The 20,710-nt window shown below is 42.9% G+C and overlaps 1 protein-coding gene across 1 annotated transcript in view; it reads left to right on the plus strand.

Annotated features, from left to right (window-relative positions):
- Window positions 1–20,710, plus strand: part of CNKSR2 (connector enhancer of kinase suppressor of Ras 2) — a 372,341-nt gene that overhangs the window by 309,430 nt on the left and 42,201 nt on the right. The window contains exons 21-22 of the mRNA XM_066598620.1: window positions 2,631–2,731; window positions 4,987–5,515. Of these exons, the coding sequence (XP_066454717.1) occupies window positions 2,631–2,731; window positions 4,987–5,515 (630 nt within the window). The remainder of the gene's footprint in view (window positions 1–2,630; window positions 2,732–4,986; window positions 5,516–20,710) is intronic.

Below are 20,710 nucleotides of genomic sequence, written 5' to 3' on the forward strand. Positions count from 1 at the left end.
TTTAGAAGAAAGGCTTGTTGCTTCTTATATAAGTAGTTTAAGTCTATGTTGTACAGTGTAATTAAATGGAACCTGGCAGTTTTTATCAATGTGAACTAGTAACAGCGGTACAATTATGCAGCTTCACGTTTTACAACACTATAAACATTGAAAAAGTCCCACATGGCATCTAATATGGCAGAACGGTCCAGTGGGCAGGCCGGACCATCTCTGCTGGCTGCATGTAAAGCCCACCTTGCAAGCCTTCTCTGACGCAGATAGTAGGCATCATCCACGCATTTCTGTGAGATCTCATGCTTGCGCCATTAGGTCAGATGCCGCTGCAGGCGCAGATAAACTGTGCCTGCTGTGGGCAGAATCGCAGAGGTTACCTGCACATGCATTGGTATCTGACCACAGCGCAGGCACAAGACTTAAGAAATGTGTGGATGGCGCCTACTAGGTCATCCACATCAGAGGACACTGGCAGGGTGGGCTGTTCAGCTATACATGCAGCAAGTAGAGAGGATCCAGCCTGCCCAGCGGACAATTCTGCCTCATTTACATGCCACGCAGGACATTTTAAAAGTGCAAATACTCAGATATACTTTGTCATGGTCATAGCAAAAGCAGCGTTGAAAAGAGTGTCGCTACATAATTGTATGTCCGTTATTAGTTCATAAGAGCCTCGTGTGGCACAGCAGAAATGCAGTCCTAAGCTCTCGCTCATGACCTGAAGGTTGCGAGTTCAATCCCCGCAGGGAGCCGGCTCAAGGTTGACTCCGCCTTCCATCCTTTTGAGGTCAGTAAAATGAGTATCCAGCTTGCTAGGGGGTAAAAGATGATTGAGAAAGGCAATAGCAAGCCACCCTGCCAAGAAAATGTCGCAATGTGACATCGCCGTAGGAGTCAGTGCTTGCACCAGGGGACTTTACCATAGTTCATAAAAGCTTCTGACCGACTCCATTTCCAATCTCCCGTGCTTTTTATCTTTTTTGGGTTTTTTTCATAATTGCAAAGCAAAAAAATATATTTCGCTCTTTCAGTGAAATAAATAATAACAGACCTATTTTCTTTAAATCTTTTGGTCTATATATCAAAATAGATATAGCCTGCAACATAAAGTGGCATTTGGCCATGTGTGGGTGGTCAGTTAATGTGTGCCGTGTGTACAAAGCATATCCTGTGTATTGCTACTTACCAGACATGCTGCCCAAGAATAGAGTGCAATTTTCAGCAGGGGGAGGTTGTGTAAATATAGTAAAGTGGAGTTATTTGAGCTGGTTTTCATCCGGGCTACGGTTTATTTAAGATGCCATGTACTCTAGCATTTTCACCTCTGTTTTTAATGGAAAAAAACTGCTGGAGGAACACGTCTTTAAACTTTAAAAAAAAAAGAAAAATTAAATGTTTGCTTTGTTTTTGTTTAAAGGGATTTCTGAAGAATAAAAAAAATGCATAGAGAGGGAATGGGTTAAAAAAGTGTCCCACCCCCTGGTCCAGCACAGTAGCCATACCCTACTCCCTGCCACTCCAACCCCGGAAAAGGTACAGCGGTCACGTGCCGTTGGCTTCAGCAGTCACATGACAGTATCCCCACTGAAGCCAATGACTAGCCGAGGACTCATGCGCAGAGGCGTAACTGTAAAAGTGGCAGAAAATGCAGTCACACCCGGGCTCTGGAGTCTTAGGCCTCATGTCCACGGGGAAAAAATCAGGCCCGCCGCGGATTCTCCATGCAGAATCCCGCAGCAGGTCCCTCCTTTTCCGCGGACATGAAGAAAGATTTACTTACCAGTCCAGAAGCTGCGGATTTTCCCTCAGTCGCTTCTGGATCTTCTTTCTTCAGCACGGCGGATGAGCTCGGCACGCTGGCAGTGTGCCGCACGCATGCATCGGGCACTTCATTTTTTTTTTTTTTAACTCCTGCGCTCCCCCGCTGGAGAGCAGGAATTCAGCTGCGGGTGTGCCGCGGATCCGGACGGCTTCCATAGGCTTCAATAGAAGCCTGCGGGAACCGTCCCCACGGGAGACCGGCACTAAAATGGAGCATGCTGCACACGCAATCTGCGCCTCAAGGGAAAATGACATCCGCAGGTATTTAATTACCTGCGGGTGTCCAATGCATCCCCATGGGGCGCGGATCACGCGTGCGGGACACCCACTGCGGATCTGTTCCCGTGGACATGAGGCCTTAGGGGGTTCATAGGGTCTTCCCCATATAAGGAGACCAGTACTAAGAATGAGGCATTATAGTTTGAGGGCCAGCAGCTTCAAGTTATGCCTCTGCTCACGCATACAAAGGAACTACACCTGACCTCTATAGTATCTTCCAGGACTGGAGCGACAGGGTCTCGGGTCTGTGCTGGAGTGGGAGAAACATCTGATCAGTGAGTATGGCTTAATTTTTTATTATAACCCATTCCCTACCCATGAATTTTTTTTTACTCTGGTCAAACCACTTTAAGTGGGACATTACTGTAAATAAATTGTATTTCTGCAGTTAATAATTTTTTACATTTTTCTCTCTTCCACTCTGAGATTAGGCATCAAGACACTGCTGCCTCCTCCTAGCCCCCCACCCTACCCTTAAATATGTACCTAAATAAATAAAAAATGTGTTGTGCATTGCATTTCACTATGTATTGCAGACTACTGGAGTGAAAGCGACCAAGAAGAACCAGAGACTCCATCAACTCCCAAACAAGACAGTCCGCCACCCCCGTATGACACTTACCCAAGGCCAGCAACAGTAAGGACTATATCTATATTAATATTTAGACTATTCAACTCTTCTCAAATTCTGTGTTTGTCTACCATCTTTATATGTTAACCATCCCAACAGTCATGTTAAAATTGGAAAAAAAAAAAAAAAATATTAGCTTTTTATTGTAGATTTTGAACTTATCTCATGCAAAATATATTTGTCACAGAACTCAGTCACCTTAACCCTTTCCAATCCACTGTCCGACCTCTGAAGACATTATGCTTTAAAGGAGATGTCCCGAGGCAGCAAGTGGGTCTATACACTTCTGTATGGCCATAATAATGCACTTTGTAATGTACATTGTGCATTAATTATGAGCCATACAGAAGTTATAAAAAGTTTTATACTTACCTGCTCCGTTGCTGGCGTCCTCGTCTCCATGGAGCCGACTAATTTTTGGCCTCCGATGGCCAAATTAGCCGCGCTTGCGCAGTCCGGGTCTTCAGCTTTCTTCTATGGAGCCGCTCGTGCCAGAGAGGGGCTCCGTGTAGCTCCGCCCCGTCACGTGCCGATTCCAGCCAATCAGGAGGCTGGAATCGGCAGTGGACCGCACAGAAGAGCTGCGGTCCACGAAGGTAGAAGATCCCGGCGGCCATCTTCAGCGGTAAGTATGGAAGTCACCGGACCGCCGGGATTCAGGTAAGCGCTGTGCGGGTGGTTTTTTTAACCCCTGCATCGGGGTTGTCTCGCGCCGAACGGGGGGGGGGGTTAAAAAAAAAAAAACCCGTTTCGGCGCGGGACATCTCCTTTAAGGCTGTACAGCTCCAAAGTTGGAAGATGTCTGTCAGGGTTCTCTTACTGTATATTGCCAGCCTCTCTGCTGTCAGAGCCTATCCAATGTGTCACCTCATGCAGTACTGGCTTTAGCCAGCATATAGCACCATTGTATAACGGCAGAAAAAGAGTAAGCCCCCCTAGGAAAACCAGGATACAAATTGCATTGGTAAGGGTTAAGTACATATGTAACCCCTTAGTGACATAACTAAATTTTGCCTTAAGAGCCCGAAAACTGTTTCCCCTTTTGTGTTCCAGTGGTCATAACTTTTTTTTTTTTCCATCTATGTAGGACAGCTTGTATTTTGGGGGAAGAATTCAAAGTTTTATAGAAACCATGTAATGTATTGAATAACTCCTATTCATTTTTGCTGGGTGCAATGGAAAAAGGCAATTACAATTATGACCACACCAAATTTAGAGAGGCTTTATTATATTTTACCACTTTTGCACACTGTAGAAACATTTTCATCTACAAAAATACTTTTTGAAGCACCACATTCCAGGACCAGAGCATTTCTATTTTTCCAACAACAGAGCAATATCAGGCCTGTTTTTTGTGGAATAACTTTTTTTTTCATTAATACCATTTTGATGTATATACGATTTTTAAATTCTTTTTATTCCTGTTTCAGGTAAGTGAAATGATCATAAAGCGTCTATTTTTCTTTTTTTACATTTCTTTAGCAGTTTTTTTTAATTTTTATGGAATTTACCGTGCCTGATAAATAATGTAACATTTACTAGTATGGGGTTTTATGGGTGTAACAATAACAATTATATGTAGGGTTTTTTTTCAGGATTTAAAGCTAGCCTGTCGGCTTGAACATGTTGTCTAAACCGCAGGCATCATATTATAGGGCAGGAAAAGCTAAGCAGATCAACAAATGTTTTTATGGGGAAAGATTCAGTATACCTTCTAGTTTATTCATGTATTTGACTGACCACTACCTCTGTATGTACTGTCATTTACAGCTGCCAATCACTGATAGCTCCGCCCATTGGACTGTTGAGCTCAGGATGTGCAGAGATATAAATGAATAAAATACAAGTTCTACTAAATCTTTCCTAATGAAACTATATATCAGTCTGCTCAGCTCCTCCTGCTCTGTTACATGATGCCTGTGGTTTAGATGACATGTTCATGCTGACAGATTCCCTTTCAACACTTGTGTAAGGCAAATAAAAGTTTTTAAACTTTTTTTTTGTAAAAGATTTGGATGCAATGGTCATATTGCCTTCAGAAGACTGAAACCCAGAAGATCGGGGAATTCCTAATATTTGAGCTTAAAGAAGAAAATGATATTTCACATAACATTTCTTTTTAATAGAATTAGAGCCAGAAGATGACCATGGTAAAAAAAAAAAGTATACTGAGCTGCAGGCTATATGGCTATTGTCTGTGCGCGATTGTTGATGTTTGTGTGATGGGGTTATACATATATTTCCTCTTTGTTTTCTAACAGATGTCATGTGCTAGCCCCTTTGTGGAACAGAAACACGGCAGACTATCCTCCACAGAAACCTCACAGTCCCAATCTTCCCATGAGGAATACCGTCAGGAAACGGCAGGAAGCACCACTGATACTCCACTGCGTAAAACTGCCAGCCAAAGACGATCTTGGCAAGATTTAATTGAGACACCGTTAACCAGCTCAGGACTTCACTACCTTCAGACTCTTCCTCTGGAGGACTCTGTTTTCACTGACCCCGGAGTGGCATCTCCAGATCACAGGCGGCAGTCCACACTTCCAGCTCCAAAATGCCATCAACAAGATCATTATGGCCCATTTCCCTTAATTGAAGGGAACAGATTACAAGTACTGAGTAGCAGTGGGGCAAAACCACGCAGCTTTACACTACCGAGAGATGCAGGCTTAAGCCATTGTGGTCCCCTGTCCCCAGTGAGTATATTGGAACCAACAGAACTTCTGAAGAAAGAAGAAACGCAAGAGGACGGAGATTCCGAAGAGCCAGAAAGACCAGACGAAGCAAGTAAGTACGCGTAATGTTCCTTAGCACAAGGGATGCCAACGTAGATGATGGTCTTAATGCATCAAATCGAGACATATAAATGAACTAGACACGTCATGGCTCACCATACACCATTTAAACAAATGACTACTATAAGAACTCTGTTTATAGCCTGTTGTTACATCTTTTTACAGTAGGCACTTGGCAAACACAAAGAGCATGATGCTTGGGAAGTGATTCATTACACAATTATAGCTGCCTCAAAGAGGTAATAGCAGCCCTTCTCCACAGCATTTACATTTACATTTTTCTTAACTCCAGGTAATGGATTCTCTTTGTAAGAAACCTAATTGATCTTTTTATAGCAAAGAATTGAAATACAGTTGGAAGGACCAAACACCAAACTGTTTATTGGTATCATTTAGTGTTTTCCTATATAGAGGATGCTTTTTCCCTTACACAGTTCCCAATTTAATACGTGCACGCAGAATTACATCTGTACATATGTGAATGTACCATGTCTTTACAGAATTACACAGCAGTCTGTACAAGCCAATGTCTCTCATTTGATGTTTTTGTGTGCTATATGCTATATGTTTATGCTTCAAGCGGACTACCTTTGTTGTGACTTTTTTCGTGGATCAATGTTTTCATCCTGTAAGGATTTTTATAACCTGTAGATGGATTTGAGGTTTTTAGAAGCTATTTGCATATATGATATATAAAAACCTGCTGGTTATAGACGCAGAGAAGTATTGTTGGAGATTAAATTGGTTCTCCAAGACAGAGTTAAACAGAACTAGTGGAGCACTAAAGAGTTCTGTCTTGAGTCATTCAGTCCCCATGTGCTGAGCAACGTTCAGTCCGGGATCTTAGCCAGGTGATACAAAATTGTTTGAATATATGTTGCCATGTAGAGCCCCAATAAGTTGCCACACAGAGCCAGACACACATGCTTACATAGCTATATACATTTATACAGTGCATAGATAAATACAGGTCTATGCCAAATCTGTGGTGGTGTAGGTGGGCTTAAAGGTCTACATCATTGGTGGTCTAGGAGGGTTTGAAAAAGTTATGCCAAGTTCTAAAGTTATCCCGTATTCACAGCACAGGGGATAACTTTGTGATTATTGGGGTCTGATTACTAAGACTCTCATTGATCCCAAGAACGGGGTCTGGTCAGTCCCCGAATTAATATAATGGAGATTTTGTAGGTGTGCCGCTACTTCAATGACAGCACCATTGATTACTGAAGAGTTTAAGTGCTTTGGCAAACTCCACCGCTGTCATTGAAGGGAATGTAGCAGCGGTGCACCTGAGCAGCCTCTGCTCCATTCACTCAGGGCCCAATCGAATTGGTGGGGGTCTTTAGCGGTCATATCCCACTGATCGTAAAGTTATGTGTCCTGTGGATAGGGGTTAACTTTGTTACTTGGCACAACTTATTTGATGTCTACATCACTGGTGTTTTAGGGTAATGAAGATGTTCTTGTTAGCGTCCCTGGTGGTCTAGGGCAGAGAAAGGAATTAATTTCTGTCTCCAAGTCTCTGGTTCACTAGAAAGAAGAGGGCACTATTTCATAGCTGGGATCAAGTGGTTTACTCAACTCTCTAGGCTCCGCATTGTTCATTAACTGGAAGCTTTTTTTTTTGTTGGTTTGTTTTTTTGTTCTTTTTTTCCAAATATTTAAAGTGAGCCTGTCAGTTTGAACATGCTGTCCAAACTGCAGATAGCATGTTATAGAGCAGGAGGAGCTAAGCAGAGGGATAGTTTTATGGGACAAAATTCAGTATAAGTTGTATTCTATTCATTTAAACCTCTGCACATTTTGAGCTGAACAGTCTAATGGGCGGTCCTATAAGTCATTGACAGCCTTCGCTGTATGTACAGACATACATAAATAGCTGTCAATCACTGATGGGGACCGCCTATTGGACTGTTCAGCTCAAAATGAGCTGAGATATAAATGAATAAAATATACGTTGCACTGGATCTTTTCCCATAAACCATATAACAATCTGCTCAACTTTTCCTGCTCTATAACAGTTTGGACAGCAAACTGAAGGCATTATGTTATAGAGCCATTGTATAAGGGGGAAAAGATTTTACTTTTTTTTTTTCTTAGAAAAGTTTAGACACAGTCAGCAATGACTGTAGCATTTGAAGGGGTAACTAGTGTAGAGGAGTGATTACATAAGCAAGCTCTCATCATTTCACTCCTTTTCTGGGAAAAAGCCCATATGTGACAATCAGAGAGTAAACATGTTCTCTGATTTGATAGGGGTAATGACATGAACAAGAATTCATATCACCCTTACCGTGGGACATTGAGATATACAGGAGAATCATGATTTATCTCTGCTGGGGGCTTGTCTCCCCTCAACCCCCCCCCCCACCCCCACCCCAACTGGAAGCTGAACCCCAATTGTGCCGCATCCTTTCCTTTTTTTCTTTTTTTTTTACTCATCCTAGAAACAAGTGCATAGCAGGAACAAGGAAGACTATGTGGATGTTATATCACCTATAAAGAACTTTGCATGTCTGTTCAGTGAATGGATCATTAGTGAGCTTGGAAAATGTTTTTGTTTCTTCCCACAAAGAATACTGAACTGAGAACAGGCTAGCTGGAACAGGCAGTATATAAGGAAGTTAGAATAATTCTACTCCACTGTTGATTCCGCTTTATATATGGTGCCTGGAGAACCCCTTTAAGATCGATTTTGTCTAGGTTGATTATGTTGGTTTTAAATACTTGATAGTAAGTGTTGCTTACAGCACTGTAACTAAAACTTTCAGTCTGTGTGAAAGCGGATAACTGTGACGTTATATAAAGTTTGCAGAGAATTTTCAAAAATGTACTTAAAGAACTTAGAGCCATTTAAATGAAAGTGTGAAGTACATTCATTGCTTGGCTACTTCTTTAATCAATAATTGAGTTTTAGTACCAAAGCTTGCTGAGTTGTGCCACTAGACAATTCCTATGCTGTGGGGGTTCAGCCTTGTCCTACATGTGGACTCAAACAATATGTGGAACATGCTGCAAAGTTTCCCCATCAAAAATGCCAGTGAAACATCTGTAGCGTTTTACAGTACCAGCAATGTGGAGGAGATTTCAATAACTCTTATCCACATGCTGTGGGAAGTAACTCTGCAGCCTAAATTGACCTGTGGTGCAGATTTTAAATCCACAGCATATTATAAGGTACAAAGTTTCAGCGCAAATCTTGTCTCTTGAAATGAGGGAGTGAAGTCCATCTGCGTGAGTCAGGATGGGTATCCTTTCTCCTTAGGTAGAGAACCTAGAAGGTGGGAGGAGACTGATAAGACCATCCTTGATCCTCTTGGAAATATGCAAATTGGAAGATGGAACAATACCTTTACAGTACCGCCTATTGGAAGGCAGCATTCCTTCAAGTCACACTTTTTCACAAGCCTTGTAACAATGGCTGGGAATAGTGAGCCAAAGCCAGAGTCTTCTCCAGAAGAAGATAACCATGCACAGAGAGCTGTTTTGGGGTGATTGCCTCCTCGTCTGATTTTCAGCAGGTTTCTGGCTTGGCTAGTGAGAGATCTATGGAGATGGGTCAGAAAGGGTAACATTCTCCTTAGGGCTTATTTACACGTGTATATCGTCCGCCGTTTTCACGGCCGATATACGCTACCATCTGAGCAGTTCCCCATTGCTGGCTACTCTTGTAAAATAGAGGTTTAACAAGCCGCTCCAGTGATTTTTTTTGTATTTAATTTGTTATGTAATTAGCTACCAGTATATACAAGTCAGCTACCATGTTTCCCCCGAAAATAAGACAGTGTCTTATATTAATTTTTGTTCAAAAAGGTTTAACTTTTTTACATGTATAGCTGCCTGGACACTATTTAAAATGACTTTTTAAATTAACTGTTAGCAGGGCTTAATTTTGGAGTAGGGGTTATATTTCAAGCATCCTCAAAAAGCCTGAAAAATCATTTTGCATCCTCAAAAATTCTGGAAAATCATGCTATGTCATATTTTCAGGGTATGTCTTATTTTCAGGGAAACAGGGTAGTATTACCTTGGTTAGTTATTCCTTTCTGTCTGAAACCTCCTGGATTCCTTCTGTTCAGGTGGGTCATGTAGTCTCATTCAGAGTCAGTTTTTTAGTCAGCGTAATTCCTGCGTGATGGTATTACATGGACCCTATTACACAAGCTCTTCATAAGGTGGAAGAAAAACTTCTATCACAGTTACTGCTGATGATTAACCCCTTAATGATGCGGCCCTTTTTTTCCGTTTTCTTCCCTCCCCTTTTAATAAAATCGTAACGCCTTTATTTATCCATCGACGTCGCTGTCTGAGGGCTTGTTTTTTGCGGGACGAGTTGTATTTTTCTATGGTGCTATTTCGTGTACCATATAATGTACAGAAAAACGTTTAAAAAATTCTAAGTAAATTGAAAAAAAAAAGACATTCCGCCATCTTTCGGTGCATCTTGTTTGTATGGCGCACAAACTGCAACAAAGATGGCATGATAACTTTATTCTATGGGTTAGTATGATTACTATGATACCAACGTGTGTATATATATATATATATATATATATATATATATATATATATATATATATATATATAATTTTTTTTTGCTGTACTTACTTTTTTAAAGATTATTTTCTGCCGCAATCTTCTGCATATAATAACCTTTTTATTTTTCCGTCGACATAGTTGTGCGGGGGCTCATTTTGTGCTGTACGTCCTGTAGTTTTATGTTGGTACTATTCTGGAATACATATGACTTTTTGATCACTTTTTATTTCCTTTTTTTCTTAGAGACAGGGTGACCAAAAAAGTGCATTTCCAGCATTCATTTTTTTTTCCCGAACATTCACCGTGTAAATAATGTTTGTTTGATAGATCAGACTTTTACAGACGCAGTGATACCAAATATGTATTTTTATTTTATTTAGATTTTTTTCATTGTAAATATGACAAAAGGGTTTTTTTTTTTTTTTACTTTTCTTTTAACAATTAGTAAAACTTTATTGCTCTTTTTAATTATTTTTTTTTTTAGTCCCCACAGGGGACCACAACATGCAATGATTTGATCGCTCCTGCAATATGATGTAATGCCATAGCACAGGGATGGCTTGATAGGCATACTGACAAGACAGCCCTGGGGCCTTTCAGAAGGCTCCCGGCTGCGATGACACCCGCATTGCTCCCTGCGATTTTATCGCAGGGGGCCGTATGGCACCGCCGAACATCGTTCGGAGGATTTAAATGCCGCTGTCAGAACATTTAAGGGGTTAACAGACGCAATTGGCCATGCCAATGATTGCAGCTGTTGGTGTAACATGTAATAGACAGCCGGCAGATGCAATGTATAAAGAGAGATAGCCGCGTGATCTCTCTTCATACCCTGCAGGGTGTAACTGTACATCCTATAGCAGGAAGGCGTTAAAGGCTCCTGTCACACAGTTCTTATGAAGGAGATCATAGCTCATTCTCCTGAATGTATACTTATGAACTGGGCTTTATTTAGATGAATATACAATACAGAAGGTAGTTGCACTGTCCTCCCACCAGGCAGAGATGGTAGTGCCTGTGTTTGGTCATGTAATGCTATGCTCATGCATCATGAGAGTATTGGCAGAGAATAGAGAAAGTAAGCATAGAGAAATCTCAGTATCAAGATGGTGCCTGCTAAATATCAGACAGATGGCTGCACTGAATGGAAGAGACTGCAATACACATGGGAGATAGTGAGGAGGGCAGTAATGGAGAAATGCGTTTTTGCTGGAGTGGCCCTTTAGTGATTTTCAATGCTATATGTAAATACAGCCTGGACGGCGTCTGCTGCCTACAGTGTGCTACAATCCACAGCCACTCCATCTCTGAGCGATGTGTGACATTGATGATGTCCCCAAATCTGTGATGCGCCATGGACCAATGTATGTGCAGAGGAGCTAGATGATACCTCCTGTAATAGGGTTAAATGATCTGCACATGTGGTATGGAAAGAAACAGTAGTGGCAGCTGGTGGCCGGACCAAAAGCTAGTGCGTTTGCACTCCTGAGATCCTGGCCACTAGATTTAGATGAAAGAAGTGTGTAAGCACCGGCCTCTCTGCTATATCTTTCAATAGATGAGGTGGTCTGTTTCCCTGGAAACAAGCGGCAAAAAACCAAAGGGCAAAGGAATCAATAGCTGCAATATTTGAAGAACGGAGCATTTTGAAAAATGAACATCTTGGGGCAGATTTATAAAACGGTCTATAAAAAAACTCTCAACTGCCCATTGCAACCAACGGGAGCTGAGCTTTCATTTTACCAAACCAGAATATAAAATGAAAGCTGCGCTGTGATTGGTTGATATGGCAAAATAAGACAGGTGTTTTTTTTTTTCTAAGACCATTTTATAAATCTCCACTCTTATGAGTGAGAGCATTATTTTGTGAATTTTGAACACACCAGAAACAGGAATTCCAGGATGGGAATGCCCCTTTAAGTTTAGTGATGTGCCAGAAGTGCAAGGGTTGACGTGACATTGTAATATTTTTTGGATTGATGTCTGCTATTATATGTCGGGAACTAAAGAATAAATTATAACTATGAAAATCACAATTGTAATTGAACTCAAACTGAAAAAAGAGCTTTTGGTAACCGTTGTATGGATCTACTGCTGATAAAGTAATCAGTTAATTTAGGTGATACTCAAGGGGTATCGTAGCCTAATTATATATAGACGATGCATCGGAGAAGAGAACAATGACAAACACTCAAGTGATGTTTCCAAGCTTTTCTGTTGCAATGCAAGAGATTATATATTGTAACAACTTCCACAAAGTCAATAAGTCAACAACTCCAAATGATACTTCTCTCTTAGTAAAACATTACAAAGGTTAGTAAAACTAGAACACGTGTCTTTTGTACAAGTACTTCTTGCTATGTACATGAGACAAATATTCACATGACACTACTGCATAAAATATAACTAATTACTTTCACACTACTCACTAGCTCATATACGTTATAAGATGGGGAGGGGAGTATATTGAGCACATTCTTACCAGTTTTGATTTTTTGTTCTGCAATGGAAATGGAAATGTTACACTCTATTTATACATAGAGTAACATTTATACATGTTACTCTATGTATAAATAGCTGAGGGTAGTGACAAGGTCAGACTGGCCCATTAAAGAAGGCACTCAGACCCTGGTGTGATAATAGACCCCAGCCACAACAGTGCCTGTAATGTTTAGCAGCATTTACCATTCAATTAAAGGCAGCATGCACCTGTTCTGTATAGTAAGATAGCAGGCCCTCAATCTCATCTTCTCTGAAGTGGGGCGGGCTTGCGTTTGTCCAGCCCAATTCTCAGGGCTGTAGATTTCTATAAACTTGCCCATTCTAAACCTATTCATATATGTTGCTATGTAAATAATGCAGATAAAGGAGATTAGAGATTTACGTTCAAATGCAGAAATATTTCCACATACATCGTACTATCACTATGAACACCATGCCGAAAAGATCTATAATGGTGCATATATTATTCTGTTACACAATTATCCCCAAATTCTTTTTTGGAAGCTTTTCCGGCCCCAGTGAGCTGAAGATTACTTTTATCCTAGCATGCCTTCCTGTGTGGAGCTATTGATGCTCACTGATGTATGCTTGTCTTGCTGTGCACCAGCAGACTGAAGTAATTATACATGACAGGTCAGCTGTCAAATTAAGGGAAAAATGCTTCTGTGATTATTGTATGTTTGAACACCTATTGGGACTCGGGAAGTTGCTCCACACTCGCAAGATGTTGGTGTTATCTTTCAGTCATTACCTCATTTATCTTTTGTCTTTTTTTTTTTTGCAGTGTAATTAATATATATATATATATATATATAATGAGATGAGTGAATCACTATAGTTCTGCTGGCCAAGTTTGGCTTTTTTAAATTGTAGGGTTTTTTAAAAACAGAAAGCTGTATCAAGGCAACTTTACTAATTCTGCTTAATTGTTCGTGTAAATGAAGACCAGGCAATCTCTAAAACCTATCAAATAGCTGGAAGATAATTTTGGCATATTTTTAGACAGATGTGTCTAATTGTATACTAAGTTGTTGGCAAAGTTTTGTTGTACATTGGTGAATTTAACCCTTTGCTATCCAATTTTGGATTCAGAGTTTCATAGGGGTTTTTCTCTTTCTGCCATTATACAATGGCGCCATCTGCTAGCCAGAGCCAGTGCTGCAGTATGTGACATGCCGGAGAGGCCCCGACAACAGAGTGGCCGGTAATATAGAGTAACAATACCCTACGGATGTATTCCGACATCGGCGCTGTACTGCCTTCAATCAGAATGTCTGAAGGCGTCAGAAAGTGGATTGGAAAGGGTTAAGGCACCTCCCCCTTTCACAGTAGGCCATGCCCATTTCTGCTAAGCATTGCCTCCTGCTGAGCGAAAATGGTAGAAAGAAAAGGAACTCTGCAGCTCTCCCAATCTGTGGATGTGGAGGAAGAATTTTCATCAAAAATTTTAAGGCGATCTTGGACCGAGAGGTGCTGGCAGGGCCTGTCTTGGCATAAGACCCTGCGCAGTACCGGGTAAGTCCTCATTTAATATCTTATATCTCACTATATATGACCGCAGGAGCGCTACGCTGACCTCTGTATATTTCATTTCTCCCTGCTGAGCGAGGTGCAGGTAATTATTATTATTATTATTGGTACATACATGATATGATCTCCTATTACAGCATATTAAAGTGTATGAACACAATTTCTACATATCTAGAAAACCTACTTAAAAGTTAGAGCTGGCGCTCGATTAACCAATCCCAGCCATTTATTGAATATTACATCATTGAATGGCTGTGATTGGTTAATCAATCGCTGCATCAGCCAATGAAAGCCAGCACTCGATTAACCAATCAGAGCATTAGCTTGCTTTTAAGTGGGGTATTAAAGCCCCGTTACCAAGAAGAACTGCTTTGTCAGCGTGCAGGAGCACACGGAAGCCTGCTGCAGCCCAGCGCAAGAGACCCAGGCGCTGGGTGCTAGGTGAGTATTGTTTTTTTTTTGGTTTGTTTGTTTTTTTAACATGTAGTTTATCTAGGGCTTATTTTCAGGAGAGGGCTTATATTTCAACCCCCCCCCCCCTTAAAAAAATCAGGGTAGGACTTATTAAGGGAGGCTTATTATTGGGGAAACGCGGTAATATAAATGCTCCTTCTGGTCCCAGGACAACTGTAGTGCTGCTTTAAATGGCACAACAAAAAGGGTTCAATAATATACTGCAAGCATGCAAGTAACTTAAGATCTAATCTGCTGAAAGCCCATTGCTAGCTGGACATTAATGTTCAGAGGTTGGTAAATAATTCTGATATATAAAAATAGAGAATTTTCTTTTCTTTCGATAAGTTTTTTTTTCCTTCTGAATAACAAAGACCGGGCCGTCTTCAAAAATCCCAATGAATCACTGAATCTGTTTATCTCTGGCATTTCTCCTGGCATGTTCATCTTTCTTGGAATCTACTACTTTCTCCAGGGGAATAAAAATACAATATCGCAGCAGATAATGATATTGCTCATGCCAATGAGATGCATATTGGTTTGTTGTACTTTTTTCAGGACCGCAATATGCTCTGTAATGAGTCTTGCTGCATGGTAAATGCATCTTTATATTTTGTGTGTGATGCTGAATTGCTGTTTTTAGATCATTCACATTCTTGGCCAATTTTAAGACGTCTTTTCTACATAACACTATGCAAAGGCACCGTACTGTAATGGCTGCTATGCAGCTGATGCCAGTTTCTAGCACCACCTAGATTAGGGCTTATTCACACAAACGCATTAGCGCTACATATTATGCATGCAAACTTTTTGTGCGCAATATGCAGTGAAAAGGACTTATTCATTTCAATGGGTTCAGTCATATACGCGTTTTTTGCACGTGTATTCTGGGCCCACACAACAAAAAAATCCAGCATGTCCTATTTTACATACCAATTAGCCTATATTAACTTAACTGGCAATTATTAGGAAATTTTAGTACCAGTGTTTCTGGATGCGCAATGCGCCACACAGCTTTGCTGCATGCATGTCACACACAGCTGTGATACATTGGCATGTACCTGACAGACACAGCTCTGCTACATGCCATGCGTGTCACAGACACATCTTTGGTACATGACATGCACTTGACCGACATGACATGCACATGGTACAGACACCGCTCTGCTACATTATATGCGCGTGACAGACACAGTGGGGTACATGACATGTGCATGTTACAAACACAGCTTTGCTACATGACATGCACATGTTACAAACACAGCTTTGCTACATGACCTGCACATCACAGCACAGACATAGCTCTGCTACATTATATGTGCATGACACACAGCTATGCCACAGTACATGCCTTTGTTGCAAACTCAGCTGTGCCACAGTAAATGCACATATTGCAAACTCAGCTGCGCTACATGACATGCGCATGTTGCAAACTCCGCTGCGCTACATGACATGCGCATGTTGCAAACTCAGCTGCGCTACATGACATGCGCATGTTGCAAACTCAGCTGCGCTACATGACATGCGCATGTTGCAAACGCCGCTGCGCTACATGACATGCGCATGTTGCAAACTCCGCTGCGCTACATGACATGCGCATGTTGCAAACTCCGCTGCGCTACATGACATGCGCATGTTGCAAACTCCGCTGCGCTACATGACATGCGCATGTTGCAAACTCAGCTGCGCTACATGACATGCGCATGTTGCAAACTCAGCTGCGCTACATGACATGCGCATGTTGCAAACTCAGCTGCGCTACATGACATGCGCATGTTGCAAACTCAGCTGCGCTACATGACATGCGCATGTTGCAAACTCCGCTGCGCTACATGACATGCGCATGTTGCAAACTCAGCTGCGCTACATGACATGCGCATGTTGCAAACTCAGCTGTGCCACAGTAAATGCACATATTGCAAACTCAGCTGCGCTACATGACATGCGCATGTTGCAAACTCAGCTGCGCTACATGACATGCGCATGTTGCAAACTCAGCTGCGCTACATGACATGCGCATGTTGCAAACTCAGCTGCGCTACATGACATGCGCATGTTGCAAACTCAGCTGCGCTACATGACATGCGCATGTTGCAAACTCAGCTGCAGTACATGACATGTGCATGTTGCAAACTCAGCTGCGCTACATGACATGCGCATGTTGCAAACTCCGCTGCGCTACATGACATGCGCATGTTGCAAACACAGCTTTGCTACATGACATGCACATGTTACAAACACAGCTTTGCTACATGACCTGCACATCACAGCACAGACATAGCTCTGCTACATTATATGTGCATGACACACAGCTATGCCACAGTACATGCCTTTGTTGCAAACTCAGCTGTGCCACAGTAAATGCACATATTGCAAACTCAGCTGCGCTACATGACATGCGCATGTTGCAAACTCAGCTGCGCTACATGACATGCGCATGTTGCAAACTCAGCTGCGCTACATGACATGCGCATGTTGCAAACTCCGCTGCGCTACATGACATGCGCATGTTGCAAACTCCGCTGCGCTACATGACATGCGCATGTTGCAAACTCCGCTGCGCTACATGACATGCGCATGTTGCAAACTCCGCTGCGCTACATGACATGCGCATGTTGCAAACTCCGCTGCGCTACATGACATGCGCATGTTGCAAACTCAGCTGCGCTACATGACATGCGCATGTTGCAAACTGAGCTGCGCTACATGACATGCGCATGTTGCAAACTCAGCTGCGCTACATGACATGCGCATGTTGCAAACTCAGCTGCGCTACATGACATGCGCATGTTGCAAACTCAGCTGCGCTACATGACATGCGCATGTTGCAAACTCAGCTGTGCTACATGACATGCGCATGTTGCAAACTCAGCTGTGCTACATGACATGCGCATGTTGCAAACTCAGCTGAGCTACAAGACATGCGCATGTTGCAAACTCAGCTGAGCTACAAGACATGCGCATGTTGCAAACTCAGCTGTGCTACATGACATGCATCTGACAGACACAGCTGTACCACAGTACATGCACGTTACAAAAATAGCTTTGCTACATGACATGCACATTACAGCACAGACATAGCTCTGCTACATTACATGCGCATGACACACAGCTGTACCACAGTACATGTGCATGTTACAAAAACAGTTGTGCTACATGACATACATCCATGCTGACTATACACATTACACGCACAGCACATTAGACAAACAGCCCCCTTACAGTGCCACTACATTTATGCTGACTGCACACATCACACACACAACTCCTGGATAGAGTGATGAGCCCCTGGTCATGTGATCCCTGACTCCACCCACACAGGTTATCACATGACAGTGACGACATTACAGGGTCTGGTAGTTTCTGTTGGCTTATCCAGCATACAGTACTAACAAACTCCAGAATGGCTCCTTCCACAACAGTGACGTCACCACAGGTCTTTCAGCCCACCAGATCTCTGTGGTGGCGGTAGGTCAGTGTCTCCTGTCAGGACCACTGAGTTGTGTCTGACATAATGGTTTAGTTGTACTCTGTGTGTTAGGACCTGCTACGACATTGCCAGGGGTGGAGCTGTGATGTTGCCAAGGGCGTCCTTCATGTCTCCTGTAACACCTCAGCTTATGCTCTTATGTGATGACAGGTTATGTAACTGGATGGCCAATCGCAATAAATGGCAGGGAGTATGTGGTTTTGGTTCAGGTTTTACATTTTCTCATTCATAGAAAATTCCAAGGTGTCGACTTAAGCCAAGACTAGATGTGCAGAATATTTTGTGTTACGTGTGGATTTCCATGTAACCATAGACTTCACCTTTTCATTGTTGAAAGGCTGAAATCCACTGTGGAACTTTGCAAAATTTTAACAACCTAATGAGAGTTGAAAATCCAGTGATGTCATTCACTGAATGGCTCTGATTAGCTCATCTAGCGCCGGCTGTGATTGGCTGCTAGGGCTCAATTAGCCAATCACAGTGCTCACTTCTGCTGGAGGCGGGGGAATCAAAGCACAGTCGCCAGCAGAAGGCATCTGTGAGACTGAGGAGGACGCCAAGCCGCTGGAGACCATCGGGATGCCACGAAGCAGGTGAGTATTGATTTTTTTTTGGGGGGGGGGGGCAGTGGCACCCGAAATAGGTCCTATTTCTGGGGAGGCCTTATATTTCAAGCCTCCCCCAAAAACCCGATAGGTCTTACTATCAGGGTAGGAACTATTTTCAGGGAAACACGGCAGTAGCTACGCATGAGCATGTAGCCAACCCCTATACACTATCTAGGCATGTATGCGCTTGTAATACGCATGCTGTGATTTCTTTGTTTGTAATATGTGTGCAAAAAAAAAAAGTGTGAGTGGCCCAATAGAGAACAATGGGCTATTGGCATTGCGTGTTGCACGTGAGATGCCCAATGACAATATGGATAATATAGTGGCTAAGAATGCAGCCTTTGACAGTGTAAATCCTGGCTGAGACCTACTTTAGTGATTTTATGTGTATATATTTATTTGGTCAAAAAAGCAGTTTTTTTTTTATGGAGATGAAGGGGAAAATGTTTCAGTTTGTCTCTAAAAGGAAATGCAACTGCCAATAAGAGTGCAACGGGTATAAATATCAAGGTGCAGTGGATTGCAGCCACAGTATAATTCGGGGTCTCTGTCCTCTTCTATAGCTGGGGACAGTGATACAGGCTTTCTCCTTTTATAGCTGGGGACAGTGATACGGGCTCTGTCCCCTTCTATAGCTGGGGACAGTGATACGGGCTTTGTCCCCTTCTATAGCTGGGGACAGTGATGCAGGCTTTCTCCTTCTATAGCTGGGGACAGTGATACGGGCCCTCTCCTCTTCTATAGCTGGGGACAGTGATATGGGCTCTGTCCCCTTCTATAGCTGTGGACAGTGATATGGGCTCTGTCCCCTTCTATAGCTGGGGACAGTGATACGGGCTCTGTCCTCTTCTATAGCTGGTGACAGTGATATAGGGTCTGTCCTCTTCTATAGCTGGTGACAGTGATGCGGACTCTTTCCCCTTCTATAGCTGGTGACAGTGATGCGGACTCTTTCCTCTTCTATAGCCGGGGACAGTGATACGGGCTCTGTCCCCTTTCATAGCTGGGGACAGTGATACGGGCTCTGTCCCCTTTCATAGCTGGGGACAGTGATACGGGCTCTGTCCCCTTCTATAGCTGGAGACAGTGATATGGGCTCTGTCCTCTTCTATAGCTGGGGACAGTGATACAGGCTCTCCCTCTTCTATAGCTGGGGACAGTGATACGGGCTCTGTCCTCTTCTATAGCTGGGGACAGTGATACGGGCTCTCTCCTCTTCTATAGCTGGGGACAGTGATACGGGCCCTCTCCTCTTCTATAGCTGGGGACAGTGATACGGGCTCTTTTGTCTTCTGTAGCTGGGGACAGTGATACAGGCTCTCTCCTTCTATAGCTGGGGACAGTGATACGGGCCCTCTCCTCTTCTATAGCTGGGGACAGTGATATGGGCTCTTTTGTCTTGTGTAGCTGGGGACAGTGATACGGGCTCTCTCCTCTTCTATAGCTGGGGACAGTGATACAGGCTCTTTCCTTCTATAGCTGGTGACAGTGATACAGGCTCTCTCCTTCTATAGCTGGGGACAGTGATACGGGCCCTCTCCTCTTCTATAGCTGGGGACAGTGATACGGGCTCTTTTGTCTTCTGTAGCTGGGGACAGCGATATGGGCTCTCTCCTCTTCTATAGCTGGGGACAGTGATACGGGCTCTGTCCCCTTCTATAGCTAGGGACAGAGATACGGGCTCTCTCCTCTCCTATAGCTGGGGACAGCGATATGGGCTCTCTCCTCTTCTATAGCTGGGGACAGTGATACAGGCTCTTTCCTTCTATAGCTGGGGACAGTGATACAGGCTCTCTCCTTCTATAGCTGGGGACAGTGATACAGGCTCTCTCCTTCTATAGCTGGGGACAGTGATACGAGCCCTCTCCTCTTCTGTAGCTGGGGACAGTGATACGGGCTCTTTTGTCTTCTGTAGCTGGGGACAGTGATGCGGGCTTTCTCCTCTTCTATAGCTGGGGACAGAGATACGGGCTCTCTCCTCTTCTATAGTTGGGGACAGAGATACGGGCTCTCTCCTCTTCTATAGCTGGGGACAGTGATACGGGCTCTCTCCTCTTCTATA

This window comes from Eleutherodactylus coqui, chromosome 4 (assembly GCF_035609145.1).
Source record: "Eleutherodactylus coqui strain aEleCoq1 chromosome 4, aEleCoq1.hap1, whole genome shotgun sequence".
NCBI lineage: Eukaryota > Metazoa > Chordata > Amphibia > Anura > Eleutherodactylidae > Eleutherodactylus > Eleutherodactylus coqui.